Source organism: Panthera leo, chromosome D3 (genome assembly GCF_018350215.1).
Source record: "Panthera leo isolate Ple1 chromosome D3, P.leo_Ple1_pat1.1, whole genome shotgun sequence".
Lineage (NCBI taxonomy): Eukaryota > Metazoa > Chordata > Mammalia > Carnivora > Felidae > Panthera > Panthera leo.
Window position 1 is genome coordinate 24551869 of NC_056690.1, and position 17304 is coordinate 24569172.

Consider the following 17304-nt stretch of genomic DNA (forward strand, 5'->3'; position numbering starts at 1 on the left):
CCCAATCTTGCATAATGTTGGCTGTGCCTGTCTTGTTTCAGGAATTCTGAAGTTTCACGAACACTACCTGGGTGATAACACAGCGGAAAACTCCGGCGACTTCCAGACTGCCAGTAGTGCGGCCCTTCCAACAGCCACGAGCTCGGCCCTGGAGCAGCACATCGCCAGTGTGCGGGAGGCCCTGGGGGTGGAGTCTTACTACTCAAGGCAAGTGGTACAGCGTCCCTAGCCCCTTCTTCAGATACAATCCTAGCGTCGTTGGTTTTTTTCTTTCTTTCTTTTGTAAACAGCCTGTTCCAGCTAAATGGAAGAAATCTTTGGGAATTTGCACTTTTGTGCTTAGTCTATTCACAGTTGCTGCAGGAGAAACAAATATGTGTCTCTGGAGTGCAAACCCCTTTGTGGGCTGTCTTTATTCTTTCTGGTAATTTCCTTTCAGACAGGGAAAGGCCTCATCGGAGATGCCCATTTTCTAAGGAGGGTTTGTAGAATGTTTAAACATAACACAGGACTTCGAATTTAACATCCCAGCTAATTAAAACTGAGATGATTTGGGGGTTATAAACCGATTAATAATGAGTTTGTTTGTTGTAGCTGAACGCCTGTCTGGGAAAGTAATTTGACACTAGTGACAGGATCTGTGCACAAATCTGTGTGCTGTGGGGATGAGGTGAAGGAAGTTGAACTCCTAGTATGGAGAACAGAGAAGGCAAGTGCTTTTTTGCAGAGATTATAAAAGCTGTATGCTTATGGAAACATTTTATCATGATTGACTATTTTACATACGGAAAATCACTTCTACAAGCACCCTGCTTCTGGGGAAAATCAAAAGAAGGGGGTACCATAGAGCTGGGTGGTAGCAGAATTTCCTGGCGTCCTAGTCTGTCCTGTGCTTAACAAGTGTCGAGAAGGTCCATATGTCAGAGAATCTGCTGTGTTAGCTGGTGTCAGGTCCCCAGGACATCTGCTTGTCTCTTGAGTGATTTCAGTTGCAAAATCATGGAAATCCTAAGATATCCCCATAATTCTTTAGAGACGCTTATCCCAGACTCCCGAGTGTGTGTTGGTCAATGCCAGCAGCTGGATTGATCTTTGAGATATTTATGAAGTTGGAGACGAGTTCTTAGATGCACTTGGATAATGTCATGTCAAGTGTGGAAGGTGCTGGAGGGTCTTCTAGCTGAACTCCTTTATTTAACAGAAGCCAGCATGGAATAAGACTGCTGACAGCCAAGTTAGTGTCAAAGCCAGGATCGCAACAACAGAGATCTCACCCAGACTCCCAGGCCACTGCTTGTTCTGTTTTTAATTATCAAAATTAATATCATATTTTGAGAAAATAGCCGAAGCATGTAAGAATGTCATCTCCAGCTTCTGTGTGCATAAAGTATGAACAGGCTTCAGCCACATGCACACAGTGTTGTCTTATTTCTTCTAAGGCTGTGGTGCATCCTGGGGCATCCCCTTCCTTAACCCTGGGTAGAAGTGTGGTGATTACAGGGGCTTGACAGTGTGGTAATCCCAAGAACTTGGAAGTAAGGCTGTTCTCTGAAATTTAATGATACATGACCATAAAATAGGTTAATCTAGGGCTGTGCAAAGCTGCTTCAGCAGACAGAAAGGCACATCAGCCAGTCTGATTCCACTGTAACCTGACCTAAGGTATTGCATATCCCAAGCGAGTGTTAAAGAGGATGGTTGGCCAGTGGTGGAAACACAAAATTGAGGGAGAGAAAGGAGAGCAGATTTCGGCAGTGCCCATTTCTTTCACTGTCAAAAAGAGAATCGTGGCTAAGGGACTTGAAGTTCCATTGGAAGTCTGTTCCCATAGTAGACCTGCAGTCTTTATGCTCTCTTATCCTCCTGCCACCTCCCACCCCCTTCCACAACTATTGGAATACCTGCTTTGTACCATGTGGCACCATCGTGGCCACACCTGGGTCAGCTCAGTCCAAACCAACCCTGATGGGGCTGAGCCTGTGTGAAAATATAGATTTTACTTGATCCCAGTCTAGATTAATATTCATCATAAGGAGGAAGGGGACTACCCTTGGACTCTTCCCAATGCCTACTCCCGCCTCCCATTGGGTACCATGTTTAACTCCAAACACTTGTGTCCAAGCTGTTCTTTTATATGATACTAGAGGTTGAGTAATTTTGCTTCCAGGTGACTTTTGAATTGAAAAAAATGGCTTTTGGGTTATAGTTCAATTCTTCATCAATGGGAGAGTGGAGGGACCGTAACTGGCTTATATTCCCCATGTTAATCTTTTCCTCTGCTCTATACAGACAAGTTAGGATGAGTCTTTGGGGATCTCTAGGTCAGGTGGCTTGATGCTTAGCATGACTTTGTTGGGCTGCCCTTGGTAGCTTCGATACCCAGTTTAGACTGCCAGAAGTAAGGTCTTTTCTGCTGCTTTGGACTAGTCTTACTAGAAATGTGTTCATATTTTGTGAGCTCAAACTCAAAATTGAACAGTTCAGTAGCATGATTTGAGTTTACTAGAATGGAGTTTTGTGAGACTCTGGTTTCTGCCTCACAGTTTCATGAAAACAGTATGAAAATTTCAATGACAGATAGATTATTTTTCATCTATTGAATTGTTAAATATGTTTAAAGTAGTAATGCTTAATAGTAACAAAGATGCAGTGAATGAGCAGTCTATACAGTAGGGATATAAAGTGTTCTAGCCTTTCTAAAAATAATTTGCCAGTAGTATCAAAAATCTTTAAAATGTTAATGCTGTGACCCCATAATTCTCATTTTGGAAATGGAGTAAAGAAGTGTACATAGGAATATTTGTAATAGGTCTATATGTTATAGAAAAATTTAAAAACCTGAATGTCCACAATAATTGAAGGTCAAATTATTTTACTTACATTAATATAATATTACACTGTAATTAAATTATGTTCACAGCGAACTTTTAATGACATAGCCAAATGTTTGTGACAAAATATTGTATGAAAAAATAGGATATAGATTTATTATATATAATATAACTTAAATTTTGTAATATATGTAAAATATGGGTATGAAAAGTAAGAAAAAAATCCTTGGAGGGAAACAGACTATAGTGTTAGTGGTAATTATAGGTGGATGGTAGAATTACAGATGCTTGGTATTTTATTCTTTATACTTTTCCTTATTTTCAGTTTTTTCACAATGGGCATATATTACTTTTTATATTAGGAATAAATAGCCACGAATAAGCAATTCTATCACTCAAAGAGGGGGAAAAAGGAAACCTTTCTGTAATAGGTTTACAGAGAATAAAATCCAAGTTTTGAAGCCTGGCACCATGATCTAGCTCTAGGAAGGCATTCTGGGTTTATTTTCCATCTTGTCTCTTGGTGAACACCATGTTCCAGCCACGATACCTTTTTCTCTGTCCTCTGAGTGTACCCTGTGCCTTCTCCCCCTTCACTCTAACTCAGGCATCTTTAACCACTGAATCTGTAAGTGCAGCTGCTCACTAAACATCCCTGCATGGGTATCTTCTGGGTATCTTTCATCTAAAATATCCAAATCCCAACTCTTGAGTTTCTCCATTTCTCTCCTAACTCAGTCATTGTAATACATACCACATCAACAGAATTAAGAACAAAAACCACATGACCATCTCAATAGTTGCAGAAAAGACATTTGACACAATTTAATGTCTTTCCATAATGGGGGGGGGGGGAGGGAACACTCAACAAACTAGAAAAAGAAGGAAATTACCTCAACATAATAGAGTCCACGTATGAAAAGCTTGCAGCTAGTATCATACTCAGTGGTAAAAACTAAAAGCTTTCCCTGTAAGATCAGGAACAAGGCGAGAGTGCCCTCTCTTGCCAGTTCTATTCAATATAGTACTGGAAGTCCAAACCACAGTAATTAGGCAAGAAAAAGAAATAAAGTCCTCCAAATTGCAAAGGAAGAAGTAAAATGATGCGTGGTCAAAGATGACATGATATTATATGTAGAAAACCCTAAAGATTATACCAAAAAAAACCCATTAGAACAAATAAACAGGGGCGCCTGGGTGGGTCACTCAGTTGAGCATCCAGATTTTGATTTCAGCTCAGGTCATGATCTCACTGTTCATGGGATCGAGCTCCACATCGGGCTCTGCACTGACAGCATGGAGCCTGCTTCTCTCTGCTCCTCCCCTGCTTGCAAATGTGCGCGCTCTCGCTCTCTCTCTCTCTCTCAAAAATAAATAAATAAACTTATAAGAAAAAGAACTAATAAACATATTCAGCAGAGTTGTAAGATACAAAATCAACACTCAAAAATCAGTTGCATTCTATATACTAACAATGAATAATTTTAGAAGGAAATTAAGAAAACAATCCCATGTATGATAGCATCAAAAGGAATGAAATACTTAGGAATAAATTTAACTCAAGAGGTGAAAGATTTATATACTGAAAACTGCAAAATATTGCTGAAAGAAATTAAAGAAGACACAAGTGAATGGAAAGACATGCCATATTCATGGGTTGGAAGAACTGATGTTATTAAAATGTCCATACTACCCAAAGCAATCTACAGATTCATTGTAATCCCTATCAAAATTCTGATGGCATTTTTTTGCAAAAATAGAAAAAAAAAAACCCTAAATTCATTTGGAATCTCAAAGGACCAAAAAAAGCCAAAGCGATGTTGAAGAAGCAAAACAAAGCCAAAGGCCACAAACTTCCTGATTTCAGAACATCACAAAGTTGCAGTAATCAAAACGGTGAGGTACTGGCATAAAGACAAAGACACACAGGCTAATGGAATAACATAGCCCGGAATGAAACCCCGACATACAGATCAAGTGATCTTTGACAAGAGTGCCATCGCTACACATTAGGGAGAAGGATAGTCTCTTTGACAAATGGTGCTGGGAAGACTAGATAGCCACATGCCAAAGAATGAAGTCGGACCCTTGTCGTACACCATATATGAAAGTTAACTCAAAATGAGTTAAAAACCTAAAACATAAGACATGACAGCGTAAAACTCCTAGGAAAAGCTTCGTGGCATTGGACTGGGCAACAGTTGCCTGGCTATGACACCCAAAGTACAGGTAACAAAAGCAAAATTACACAAGTGGAGCGACATGAAATTTAGACTTCTGCACAACAAAGGAAGCAATCGACAGAGTGCAAAGGCAACCTGTGGAATGGGAGAAAATATTTTCAAACCATGTCTGATAAGAGGTTAATATTTAGAGTATATAAAGAACTCTTACAACCTAACAACAAAAACAAGCAATCTGACTCAAAAATGGGCAAAGGACTTGCATAGACATTCTCCAGAGAAGATTAACAGATGGCCAACAAGCACAGGAGAAGATGCTCAACATCACTAATCATCAGGAAAATGCAAATCAAAACCACAATGAGAGGGGCGCCTGGGTGGCTTAGTGGGTTGAGCATCCAACTCTTGATTTCAGCTCAGGTCATGATCCCAGGGTTGTGAGATTCAGCCCTGCAATTGGGCTCTGTGCTGAGCGTGGAGCCTACTTAAGAAGATTCTCTCTTTTTCAAAATTAAAAAAAAAAAAAAAATCACGATGAGATGTCCCCTCACACTCGTTAAGATGGCCACTATCAAAAAATCAGAAAATAACAAGTGTTGGCAAAGATGTGAAGACATCAGAACTCTTGTGTTCTGTTGGTAGGAATGTAAAATGCTGCGGCCACTGTGGAAAAATAGTATGGAAGCAAAGGCGTGAAAGATGCATGTGAATCTGTCTACTCTGTCCCCACCATGATAAGTATAGTGCAGCTCCCCATTGTCTCTATCCTGAACCACCGCTGCTGTCCCCGCTCTCTGCCTCCCAGTCCCCTTCAGCCAGAGTGACCCTTCATAGATGGATTTGGGACTGTGCTTCCTTGTCCTCCCCATCACAAAGTACCCCAAACACAATTATCCCCTTCAAAGGTTCTGAGGGTTTTTAGACTTCACATTCCTTGTTGGCGGCCTGCAAGCCAAGGTGACCTGGCCTCTGCCCTTTGAATGGCATCTCTACTCCTTCAGCTTGACATGTCCTTGTGTGCCCCCCTTTATGCCCCTCCCCTTTCAAGCTCTTCCAAGGGCTTTCCTACCTTAAGGTTATGCTCATGCCCTTCCTTCTCTGTAAATTTCTTCCTACTGCTGTTGGCATGGCTGGTTCCCTCTCAGCCTTCCAACTCCTGCTTCAGTGGTAACTTTAGAAGTTTCCATGTTGATTTCATTCACCTCTGCATACCCAGGGCCTGGGGCAGTCCTGTGACATCGTATATGCTTATTAAGTGAGCAACCAGCTGACTCTGTGAATGAATTGAGTCCTTCTCCCTGCTGCCAGAATTGCCTTACCTTTCCTACAGATAATTCTGATCACCCATTAGAGCCCTGTTCAATCACACCGTTTCCACCAGGACAACCCAGAGCCCCAGGTCCAAATCTGGTTTTTGCTCCCCCTCAATGGTGCCTAATAATAGCACTTACTTCGTTCTTCCTTGCTTCCTAATCACCTGACTCATGTGTCTTCCCCGGGAAGACAGTGCTACCATGGAAAGCAGGTGCTGTGTCCTCTCTGAACACGCACTGCTAACACACTGCCTGGCCCATAGTGAGATGTCCATAAATTTGAGTTCCGGTCACCAGAAGATGTGCTGTGAGCAGATTCTCTGTCCCTGCTGGGCTGATTTACTGATTCTCTCTTTCTAGTGGATGTAAAATACACTGTGCCCCTAGAAATTGAGTCTCCGTGCCTTGGGGAACACCTTCATTCAATTACCCACAGCCTGGCTGTGGTGTCCTTGTTATTCTGCAGACCGTTTTTGCTTTCCTTAATGGCATCTTGCTGCTGAAAGGAAGTACAGTGCTACAAAGGAGTTTCTGAAAATGGATTTAAAATAAAAGAACCGCTTTTATTAAGTGTTTAATAAGAATTCCAGTCCCTTCCTTCCTCCCAGATCAAAAGAGGCAGAGATTGAAGCCACTGTACAGAATATGAACCTCCCATAAGGGAGATGTTATGAATTTCAAAACACATCTTCAGTTTTTAATTCTGATATTTAGCCAGAGTCTTGCTGTTTGCCTGGCACCTGGGACAGGGCAGTGGCACTTTGGCGACGCTAAGCTGACTGGCGAGAAGACTAGTAGGTCTGGAAGGAGTGCTCCCAAGGGATTTTAAATAAATTGTGATTATAGACTGCACTCATAATAGGGGAAATATTCCTTCCTGGTAATGAATATTAAACCTTGATAAATTATAGCTGTTATTTTTGTTCCTTTCAGTGCTTTTCTGTATTTCTAAATTTTTTACAGCAAGTTACTTTTATAATCCAGTACATTTTCTGACTTCATGGATTAATTTAGGTTGTGCCAATTTGTAAATGCTGATGCCTTCAGTTAGTTCTAGACTGGTAACAAGTGGCAGCGGTTAGGTCTGACAAGTGTTGATGTGGGTCCACGCGATACCTCATATGCGGCTGGTGGAGAATAAACAGGAACAACTGCATCAGAACACAGCTTGGCATTACCTTTGAGCGCTGAGCATTTACATAGCCTTTGACCCAGGTATACACCGTAGGCATAATATCCAAGAGACACTGTTGTACATGAGTAAGAATTTTTAGAACTGCGCTGTAAACAACAGCAAAATACTGGCAACTCACATGCCAATAGTGAGAGAGTGGATGAATAATAGTCCCAAAATGGAATATTAAGTAGCAAAGAGATGAGCATCGGTCAACCCAAACTTGCAGCTACATCTTAGAATAATAGGTGAAAAAAGGCAGATCCCCAAATATGACCTATGGCTTGCTGTCCTCTTAATAGAGTTAAAACAACTAAAATAAAAACATGCTTTTAGGAATACAGTTAGATGCAATAAAACTTGTATAGAAAGGACAGGCAGGGGACCATGACCATGGGATTTGTGATGGAATTTTCCTCGGGCTGGGCAGGCAGGGGATGGGCTCCATGGGAGGTAACAGATAAGATATGTGTTATTCTCTGGCTTTTGTTTTGCATAGTGGTTTTGTGAGCACTTATTAAGTTATTAAAAATTACTAAGTAAGTCAATGAAAGCAGGCCGTGCATGGATCAATCAAAGATTATGATGAATCCAATCCCAAAGAGATTCTCCCAACCCCCAGAAAAGAAAAAGAAAAAAAAAAAAGGCAGGTTTCTTAAACAAATTGCAAAAGCCAGATTGCAACTAGGACATATTTAATCCATGTAAATGGACAATTGACGGACTGATTTAAATTATTTGTATCTGTTCTTTTAAGCAAGTACCCAAGACTGCCAATGTTATACTGTTGGCTTATTTTAAGTTACGGTTGGTATTTGAAAGTTTAAAATTATTTTTATAATATTTTCTAACTCTGGCTTTTTGCTAATCAAGGCTGACCTTCCAGTTAATCCAACCTAGTAAGTTTTTCTTTTAAAAATCAAATATTGGGGCGCCTGGGTGGCTCAGTCGGTAGAGCATCCGACTTCGGCTCAGGCCATGATCTCACAGTTCGTGAGTTCGAGCCCCGTGTCGGGCTCTGTGCCGACAGCTCAGAGCCTGGAGCCTGCTTCCGATTCTGTGTCTCCCTCTCTCTCTGCCCCTCCCCTGCTCATGCTCTGTCTCAAAAATAAATAAAACATTAAAAAAAAATTTAAAAACTCAAATATTTTTTTTCTTATCCCAAATCGTTTCCAGAATTAAGTGAGGTTAGAGTGGATATAATAATTGGGGGGCATTTATTTTGTTTCTTAAAACAAAGAGTTTCCAATTTCATTCTAAATTAGGGTAGTACCATTTTGAAAATGTTTTATGAGCATGTAGTCAATCTGTGCCAGAGCTGGTTCTGAGCCTGGAGATACATGCATGAATAATAGCTGGAATTCTTGGCCTTGCAGTAGCTCGCAGTGTGAAACATGCAACAAATGTGTAAATTATTAATCCACCACGTGCAAAATGTTATGGTAAAGGTCTAAACAAAGAAGGCTGCACCTCACTCTGGCTATTTGGAGGTAAGGCAGTGGTTCAAGAGGCCTCCAGAGAGGTGCCATCTGAGCTGGGCCCTGAGGAGTGAGGGGAGAATAGTCGCTGTGAGCAAGGGAATGCCTCCCCAGGTGAGGGCACAGAGGAAGAAAAGGCCCAAGGCCTCCTGATGATGAATGGCGATTTGCAAGAGGAGGTCCACCTGTCCTGTGCTGCAGAATTGTCTCCCACATCACAGTCACTCAGCTGCTGCCTCCTGAGGCTCACCTCTTTGTTGCAGGATCTGAAGTTGGGCTCCTTTTCTGTTGGGTGGGTCTACCTGTCTGGGTCTCTTGTGTCCTGTCTTCTTGGGACATGGCTGGGTTCCAGAAGGCAGGCTTCATCCATCAGGTGACTCACTCGGGCTCACTATATGTGTTTGAGGGGGGGAAAAAAAAAAAGATGATGCCAGGTTAGGGATTACATCACTGAAGAGACACAGCTGCAGAAATGAGTGGAACACACTATAGACTCTGGTCTTGGGCCCCTGATTTCCCGAATTTAGCTTCTTCCCGAAAGGCTGAATACAAAATAAGCTCAGAAACTTCGTTCGAGGGGCACCTACGTGCACGTCTGCCTTTGGCTCAGGTCATGATCTCACGGTCTGTGGCTTCAAGCCCCGCGTCGGGCTCTTTGCTGACAGCTCAGAGCCTGGAGCCTGCTTCCGATTCTGTGTCTCCCTCTCTCTCTGCCCCTCCCCCGCTCATGTTCTGTCTCTCTTTCAAAAATAAATGAGTATTTTTTTAAAAAATTTTTTAAAAAGAAACTTTCATTCGGTAAAGCTTCTTAGTGTGTCAGCAGCTTACCAAGGAGGGTAAGTGTAGTTGGTCTTCTCGTCTGACCTCTGACATAGCTAAATTGAATCCCCTTTCACATTTTTCATGAACTTTTTTAAAAAGCAAAATTCTTGAAATTGCCGAGTTTCCCATTATCCGTGGCGGGGATGATCTGGCAAATGGTAGAATCAGCCTAAAGACAAAAAGCAGACAGCAGTGATGCAGGGGAAAGTGTTACATGCCTGTCATTCAGCCCATGCGGGGCCTGGAATTATGAACAGCCTGGGTTTTCCTGGGCCAGGACCTGACATTTCTGTACCCAGGCCACAGTTGGGGGTGGGGGGGCATTTGGTAGATGCCATGAAGAACTTGCAGGGACACTATTAAACCCCAGACATTTTTTTTTAAGTTTATTTAGTTATTTTGGGGGAGAGAGAAGCAGAGAAGGGGAGAGAAAGAGAATCCCAAGCAGGCTCTGTGTTGTCAGTGCTCAGCCCAATAAGGGGCTCGAACTCATGAACTGGGAGATCATGACCTGAGCCAAAATCAAGAGCTGGATGCCCAACCGACCAAGCCACCCAGGCAACCCCATACATTTCTTCTTTTGTCTCTTGTCTCGGATCCTTTGTTCATGGCCCCAAAGCTTTGTTCATTGGCTCCAAAGGGTGGGGCAAATCTATTGACCAATCAAGACATTCAGTTCTTCCTTCTCAGTTTCACTTCAACTGTTGGCTGGCTGTTGCCATGACCAATTTTGTAAAAATTCTTTGAACTAATCAAATCTCAATATCCCTGACTCTGTGTATCCTGCCCTTTGCCCCAGTGAAATTCCCTGGCCTTTTCTTTCTGATTGATTCTGTGCAGCTTTATCTAACAATCGATATTTAAGACATTTAATATATAACTCTTGACTTATCTTGCTTTGGGAAAATGACCCCAGTATAGCCACCAAGTTTCGTCTTTGAACTGGCTAAAATAGGCATTGTTTTTCATCCTGTTTGTACTTTTATGATTTGAGCACAGTGGTAAGGAGGCCCTGGAGGGGGGCCATCCTTAAAAGAGCGCATTTTACTGTGTCAGGCCCACAGCTCACATTGTGCGAGTGAGGTTTGCCTCCAGTAGTGTCATGAACACTTGAAGATTTTAGAGACTTCTAACCACAAACATGTATTTCTTGCTCTGGGGCTGCAGATCACCTGGGCTGGTTCTCCTTAGGCTGCCTGTTGGGCTTAGGTCCTTGTGTCTCATCTTTCTGTGACCAGTGGTGACTAGATAAGACTCTCCTCATAGCAGAAATCAGGATTGTAAAGGACCAAGGAAAACAGACACTTTTAAAGCCCTGCTCACCTCTCATCCACTCATGTTCCATTGGCTAAAGCAAGTCACATATTAAGCCAGACATCAGTGAGGCAGGAAGTATCTCTCTCCCACAGAGTGAATATGAGCTCAACAGTAACACGGTCTCCCACTGTCCCCGACCCATGGAGACCTGGAGAGAGATAAGGATGATCCTTGCTGGGGCGCCTGGATGGCTCGGTCAGTTGAGCGTCCGACTTCGGCTCTGGTCACGATCTCATGGTTTGTGAGTTCGAGCCCCACATTGGGCTCTGTGCTGATGGTGCGGAAACTGCTTCGGATTCTCTCTCTCTCTCTTTCTGCCCCTCCCCCGCTCGTTCTCTCTCTCCTTCCCTCTCTGCCCCTCCCCCACTTGTGCTTTCTCTCAAAATAAATAAATAAACTTAAAAAAAAAAAGGATGATCCTTGTTCAGGCCTCATGCTTTGGGTCCCTTCGGCATCTGATTGTTGACCCTTTTTCTGCTTGTATCTCTCCCCTCAACACAGCACACACACAGGCGGGTGAGGTTTTGCAAGCACATCTTCATCTCCTTCGACGGTTTTCCATCTTCTTCTCACTCGCCTTTGGGCTTGCCCTTGGAAACATAATCTTCTGCAAGGGCACACATCTACATCCCTGGCCCCGTGTTTCCTGTGGTTTCTAGGCTTGACCTTCCCCCTGGAATTCACCTGTATCTCAGCACATGCAAAATCATACCTTTTCTCAGGCAGCTCCCCCGTCTGTCACTGTTAGTCCCAATTTTTCCCATTTGTTTTAAAGGCTCCATCTTTCCTCCCCAAGTTCTTTAGTTTTGAGGACTTTGAATCATTTGTCCTGAAGTTTCCCTTTCCTCTGTTGCTGTTTCTGTAATCAGTCACTAAACTCCATTTGATCCTGCCCATTTGCTCTCTTCTCTCCTGCTCTGGGCCAGGCTCTTACTTCGGCATGCATGCCCCCCATGACCAGCCTGGCCTTTCTGTCCCCTTCTCCTCCTTCAGTGCTCCTGGCCCTTTGCTATCTGAGCACTTCTGTGAAAGCCCCTCTGTCATCCGAGCACTTCTGCATACAGCACAGCCCACAGAGCATGGTGGTGGCCAGGGAATACCTTCAGATAAAGCTGGTCCTCGGGCTCCATTGTCCTGTACAGCCTATCCCCCTCTATCTCCTGGTGTGAACTCTCTGTTCGAATAGGGGCCAGTTCTTCCCCCAACCACCTCCACACCGTGCATGTAGTCCCCGTGACTACACATTTGCTTTCTGATTCTGCCAGCTTAGGATCCCCTGGGGTTTTCTCCCAGGGCGTTGCTTTTTCTGAAGGTGGGAATTACATACACAGGTGGATAGAAGCCAAAATGCGGGGAGGTACCAAGGAGATGAGACAAAATAGGGGGTGCTGCTGTGGAGCTCACCCACCCTGCCCCTCCCCTCTTTCTACCTCCCATCCAGGATTTAGAAAAGTCTGGGTACACAGTGCATAGAACTCTGATGTATCCCTGTTGTTTAACTGGAATTCAATTGTATAAATCAGCTCAGTCTGCCAACGAGGAGGGTCCGTGAATGCCATGTGCTCACGTCTTATCTCTACATTGCTAGCTCTTAGCAGTGCCTATTACCTAAGAGGCCTCCAGGAAGGTTCACCGGATGAGTGGGTAATAGAAAGAGGGCAAGAACGAACTGCGGGGGGCACCTCCAAAGTGGGAAGACACCTGCTCCTGACACGTGGTCGATAGAGCATCATTAATGTATGCTTGGTGTGTCATCATCCGTGTAGCAAAGCATGACACAAGTGCTAACGCGTGTTTCAGAGTTAGCATCTGGCCTTTTCTTTCCCACTCCCACCCCTGCACAGTAGCGTGAAAGCAGGGTATTATCCCAGACACTCGAAGAGGTGGACTTCCCCAGATCTGGTAGTTAAGGCAGACCTCAAACTAACATCCACATTACACAACTCGATCCGTAGGCCAGCACATGAAACTCTTCGGATTCACTGGAACCCATTAAACTTGTTAAGGCTTCAGAAGTAATGAGATTTTCTTTCCTGGCTTTTGATAGAGTTATGCTAATGCAGTGAGGAGTCAGTGCTAATAAGCAGGGAGACGCAGAATTGATTTAAGGATCTGTCACTTCCAAAAACATACCGTCTGATGGAGACAAAGTTATCATCATAAACTTGTCTTTTTCTTTATTCCTGCGCATGCCGCTCATCTCACTGCTAATTAGAAACATCAGGAGAGAACACTTCATTTTTCTGGCAGCCCTCACAAAAGCTTCCTGCTTTCAGGAAGGACTCGAGTACCTTCCCATCTCAGGACTTGGCTCAAAGCTGTCCCACACTCATTGCCCTCCCCTGCCTCATCACGCAGGTCCCCCTCGAGCATGTTGCTAATATGGGCTGCAGACCGTTTTCTGTGTCCTCACCCTTAATGTCACAGGTCGGCCAAGCAACAGTGGATGCCTCCATCTAAAACCAGAAGTCGGATTAACATATCCTGTCCATGAAAGGATATAGGCATGGGATAACTTTCAGATCTTACTGTAAGTTAACATATACATTTATTTTATTTTTTTAATGTTTATTTATTTTGAAGAGAGAGAGAGAGAGAGAGAGAGAACATGAGCGGGGGAGGGTCAGAGAGAAAGGGAGATACAGAATCTGAGGCAGGCTCCAGGTTCTGAGCTGTCAGCACAGAGCCCAATGTGGGGCTTGAACTCACGAACTCTGAGATCATGAGCTGAAGTTGGATGCTCAACCGACTGAGCCACCCAGGTGCCCCCATATACATTTATTAATTAGAACCGACCAGGTTGAAACAGTATACATCACATATCGATTATCACCTCAAGGTTGCAAACAGCCTTTCTTGTGAAGATGAAATGGAAAAACTAAGTGGTACCTGACATTGATTTCCTTTCCTGTAGGTATCCACTGCAAACCATCTCTTCTTTTGGGCTTGTTCCTTAATGATGCTTTGGGTGCCACATGCATCCCTTGTGTTCTGTTGAGAACGTAGAACGTCTCTGTGGGGTTGTTTCAGGAAAAGCTATTTGTCAGGTCCGGGTAGTTCTGCTGCTGTGGGTTTTTGGGTTTCCCTGTTTCCTTCTTGGCTGCCGCTCATCACAGTATTATTTATTATGTAGGGTTCATTTTCTAATGTCTCCCCCACCCCTTCTGGACTAGAGATCCATTGAGGGTGGGGATTGGGTCTAATTTATTGTCAGTACAGTACCTGGAACGTAGCTGGCTCTCAGGGAATTAGTCACTGAATGACTAAATGAAATGGGCCTCCCTTTTCATTTTTCCATATAAACATGGCTTATTCATAATTACATGAAAGCTGAAGCTAGGAAGGTTTCTTTTTTTAATTTTTAAATTTTATTTAAATCCAAGTTAGTTAAGATACAGTGTAATAATTATTTCAGGAGTAGAATTTAGTGATTCATCACTTTCATACAGCACCCAGTGCTCATCCCAACAAGTACCCTCTTTAATGCCCCATCATCCATTTAGCCTATCCCCCTGTCCAACACCTCTCCAGCAACCCTCCATTTTTCTCTGTATTTAGGAGTCTCTTATGGTTTGCATCCCTCTCTCTTATTTTTCCTTCCCTTCCCCTATATTCATCTGTTTTGTTTCTTAAATTCCACATATGTATGAAATCATATGATATTTATCTTTCTCTGACTTATTTCACTTAACATAATATATTCTAGTTCCATTCACATTGTTGGAAATGACAAGATTTCATTCTTTTTGGTCACCGAGTAATATTCCAGTGTGTGTGTGTGTGTGTGTGTGTGTGTGTGTGTGTGTATGTGTGTATGCTACATCTTCTTTATCTATTTGTCAATCGATGGACATTTGGACTCCTTCCATAATTTGGCTATTTTTTTTTTTTTAATTTTTTTTTCAACGTTTTTTATTTATTTTTGGGACAGAGAGAGACAGAGCATGAACGGGGGAGGGGCAGAGAGAGAGGGAGACACAGAATCGGAAACAGGCTCCAGGCTCCGAGCCATCAGCCCAGAGCCTGACGTGGGGCTCGAACTCACAGACCGCGAGATCGTGACCTGGCTGAAGTCGGACGCTTAACCGACTGCGCCACCCAGGCGCCCCTGGCTATTATTGATAGTGCTGCTGTTATAAACATTGGGATGCATGTGCCCCTTTGAATCAGCATTTTTGTATCCTTTGGATAAATAAAGTTAGGACCATTTCTGATCAATGCTAGAATTGGTCTGGCAATGTATGAGAAAAACCATTTCCAAAGAAGGGTACAGAATGAGCAAACTGGGTTAACACCACAGTAAAATGAAAAAGTATAAGAAGAGTGTATGCGTATGTGTGTGTGTGTGTCTGTCTGTACAAACTTTCTTTCAATCAAGCATAAACTAAAGTTTTGTTGTATTTCTCTTGTCTCCTTCCTCCTACTTTGGTTCAGTGTTGAGTTTTAAGCCCCAGAGATAAAAACTCAGCATAGTTTATAGTGGGTAAGGGCTTTGGATTACAGCATTTTTGAATGTTGGAAATGGCTAAATTTAAAAGAGATAGAGTTATAGTTGGAAGAAAGTTGCAAGGAGGAAAAAAAACTATTTGTCTAACTTGTCTTCGAAAATAAGTCAAACAGGCAAAAGAATCTGGAGTCTGTAAAATACGAGTCATTTTCCCATGGTAGATAGGATTTTCCACTAGATGGATACAGCTTTCATTTCATCTTACACTATTAAATAATATTAATAAACCAAGATGCATAACATGCCTTGGTGGGTGCTCTGTCATGCCAAGTTAATGGTCCTCCCTATGAGGACCTCTCAGGTTGCAAAGAAGAGGGAAATGGCCTCAGGTGGCCATTTTCCACATGTCAGACACAGGTGTACAAACTCATAGATGTTTTTAATATCCTCTAAGGCTGTGATTGTGGTCCCCATGTTACGTAGCTGAAACTTGGAGCCAACTCAATGAATTGTCAAGGGTTCATAGCTAGTTAAATGCCAGACCTGGAATTCAAGGGTGGGCTTTAGAAAGGGCTTCTCATAAACAAAGAGTGCCAGCATGCCTCCTGGGACTCTAGAATTCCGTCTTCAAATGATTTTGTTTGAGGATGAGAAAAAGACCTACAGAAAATGACTCATTCACTGCCTTTGCAGACTTTTGCTGTCCCTGTGGAGATTTTGGTCGACTTTTCTCCTCCCCTTCTGAAAACTTCCATTGAGTCTCCAATACTGGGTATTCTCTAGTCTCACTGGCCTCAGCAGTAAAATGGAAGGAAGAAAAATGTGGAAAAATATACAAGATGAAAAAGTAGAAAAACATTCTGTTCCAGTGCAGTCAAACACATCATTTAAATAATCTTACTATGGTGAATTTGAGAGCAAGGAGACTGGTTTCTCATTGAGAAATAAAAGTCCTTTGACTTGAAGAATACTTTCAAAAAAGAAATCCTTCATTACCCTAGATATTTCTTGAAATGAAAATAGTCCGTATCAAGACATATCATGAAAGAAATAATTCAACAGTCCTTGAGAAGTTACGTATTTTCTGTTCAAACATTAAAGTGATCGTTTAATCTTACATACAATTCCCTGAACTCTCCCTAAATAATTGCCTTGGTGATTTTAGCTCAACCTTGAAACAGACTTGGATCTGTTGTATATTTGACTTTATTTGAAAGAGAGACGCAATTTTAAAGAAGTAGAGACTTCAGAGGCTTAAGCCCTTTGCCCGTGGGGACTAGAAGAGAGGAGAGAAGCAAGCATCTGGGAGCTCAGAGTGGAGTGAGGTATCAGCTCTAACAATAACAGCACCACCTGTTGTGTACGTGGTACTTTCTAGAATGTCTGCCAGGCATCTTCATATATAGTGCCTTGGTTTATCTTTACAGTAGCCCTTTGAGATTGGTAGGATGCCTCCTTTCGAGACAAGGACACATCCGGGGTCACACAGCTAAAGAATAAAGTCAGAACTTGAACTCAGGCCCCCAGCCTCCAGTCTGCAGCTCTTTCCATCAAGCCATTTGTCTCTCTCAGGAGGCAAGTATTTATTGTGGATAAGCTCTTGTTAGATTTGCCAAGGCCTGTGCAAAATCTTTGACTATAATAGAGCTTTTCCTATGTTTGAGACATGGGAGTTTGCCTGGAGTTTGTAACAGTATTTATAGAAATGGAATTTGAGCTGAGATAATGAAGTTCTGAAT

The 17304-nt window shown here is 42.7% G+C and overlaps 1 protein-coding gene across 3 annotated transcripts in view; it reads left to right on the forward strand.

Annotated features, from left to right (window-relative positions):
• The window catches only part of TTC28 (tetratricopeptide repeat domain 28), a 628165-nt gene that overhangs the window by 526723 nt on the left and 84138 nt on the right, over window positions 1-17304 (forward strand). For all 3 annotated transcript variants that reach the window (XM_042910405.1, XM_042910407.1, XM_042910408.1), the window contains one exon: window positions 42-207. In XM_042910405.1, the coding sequence (XP_042766339.1) occupies window positions 42-207 (166 nt within the window). The remainder of the gene's footprint in view (window positions 1-41; window positions 208-17304) is intronic.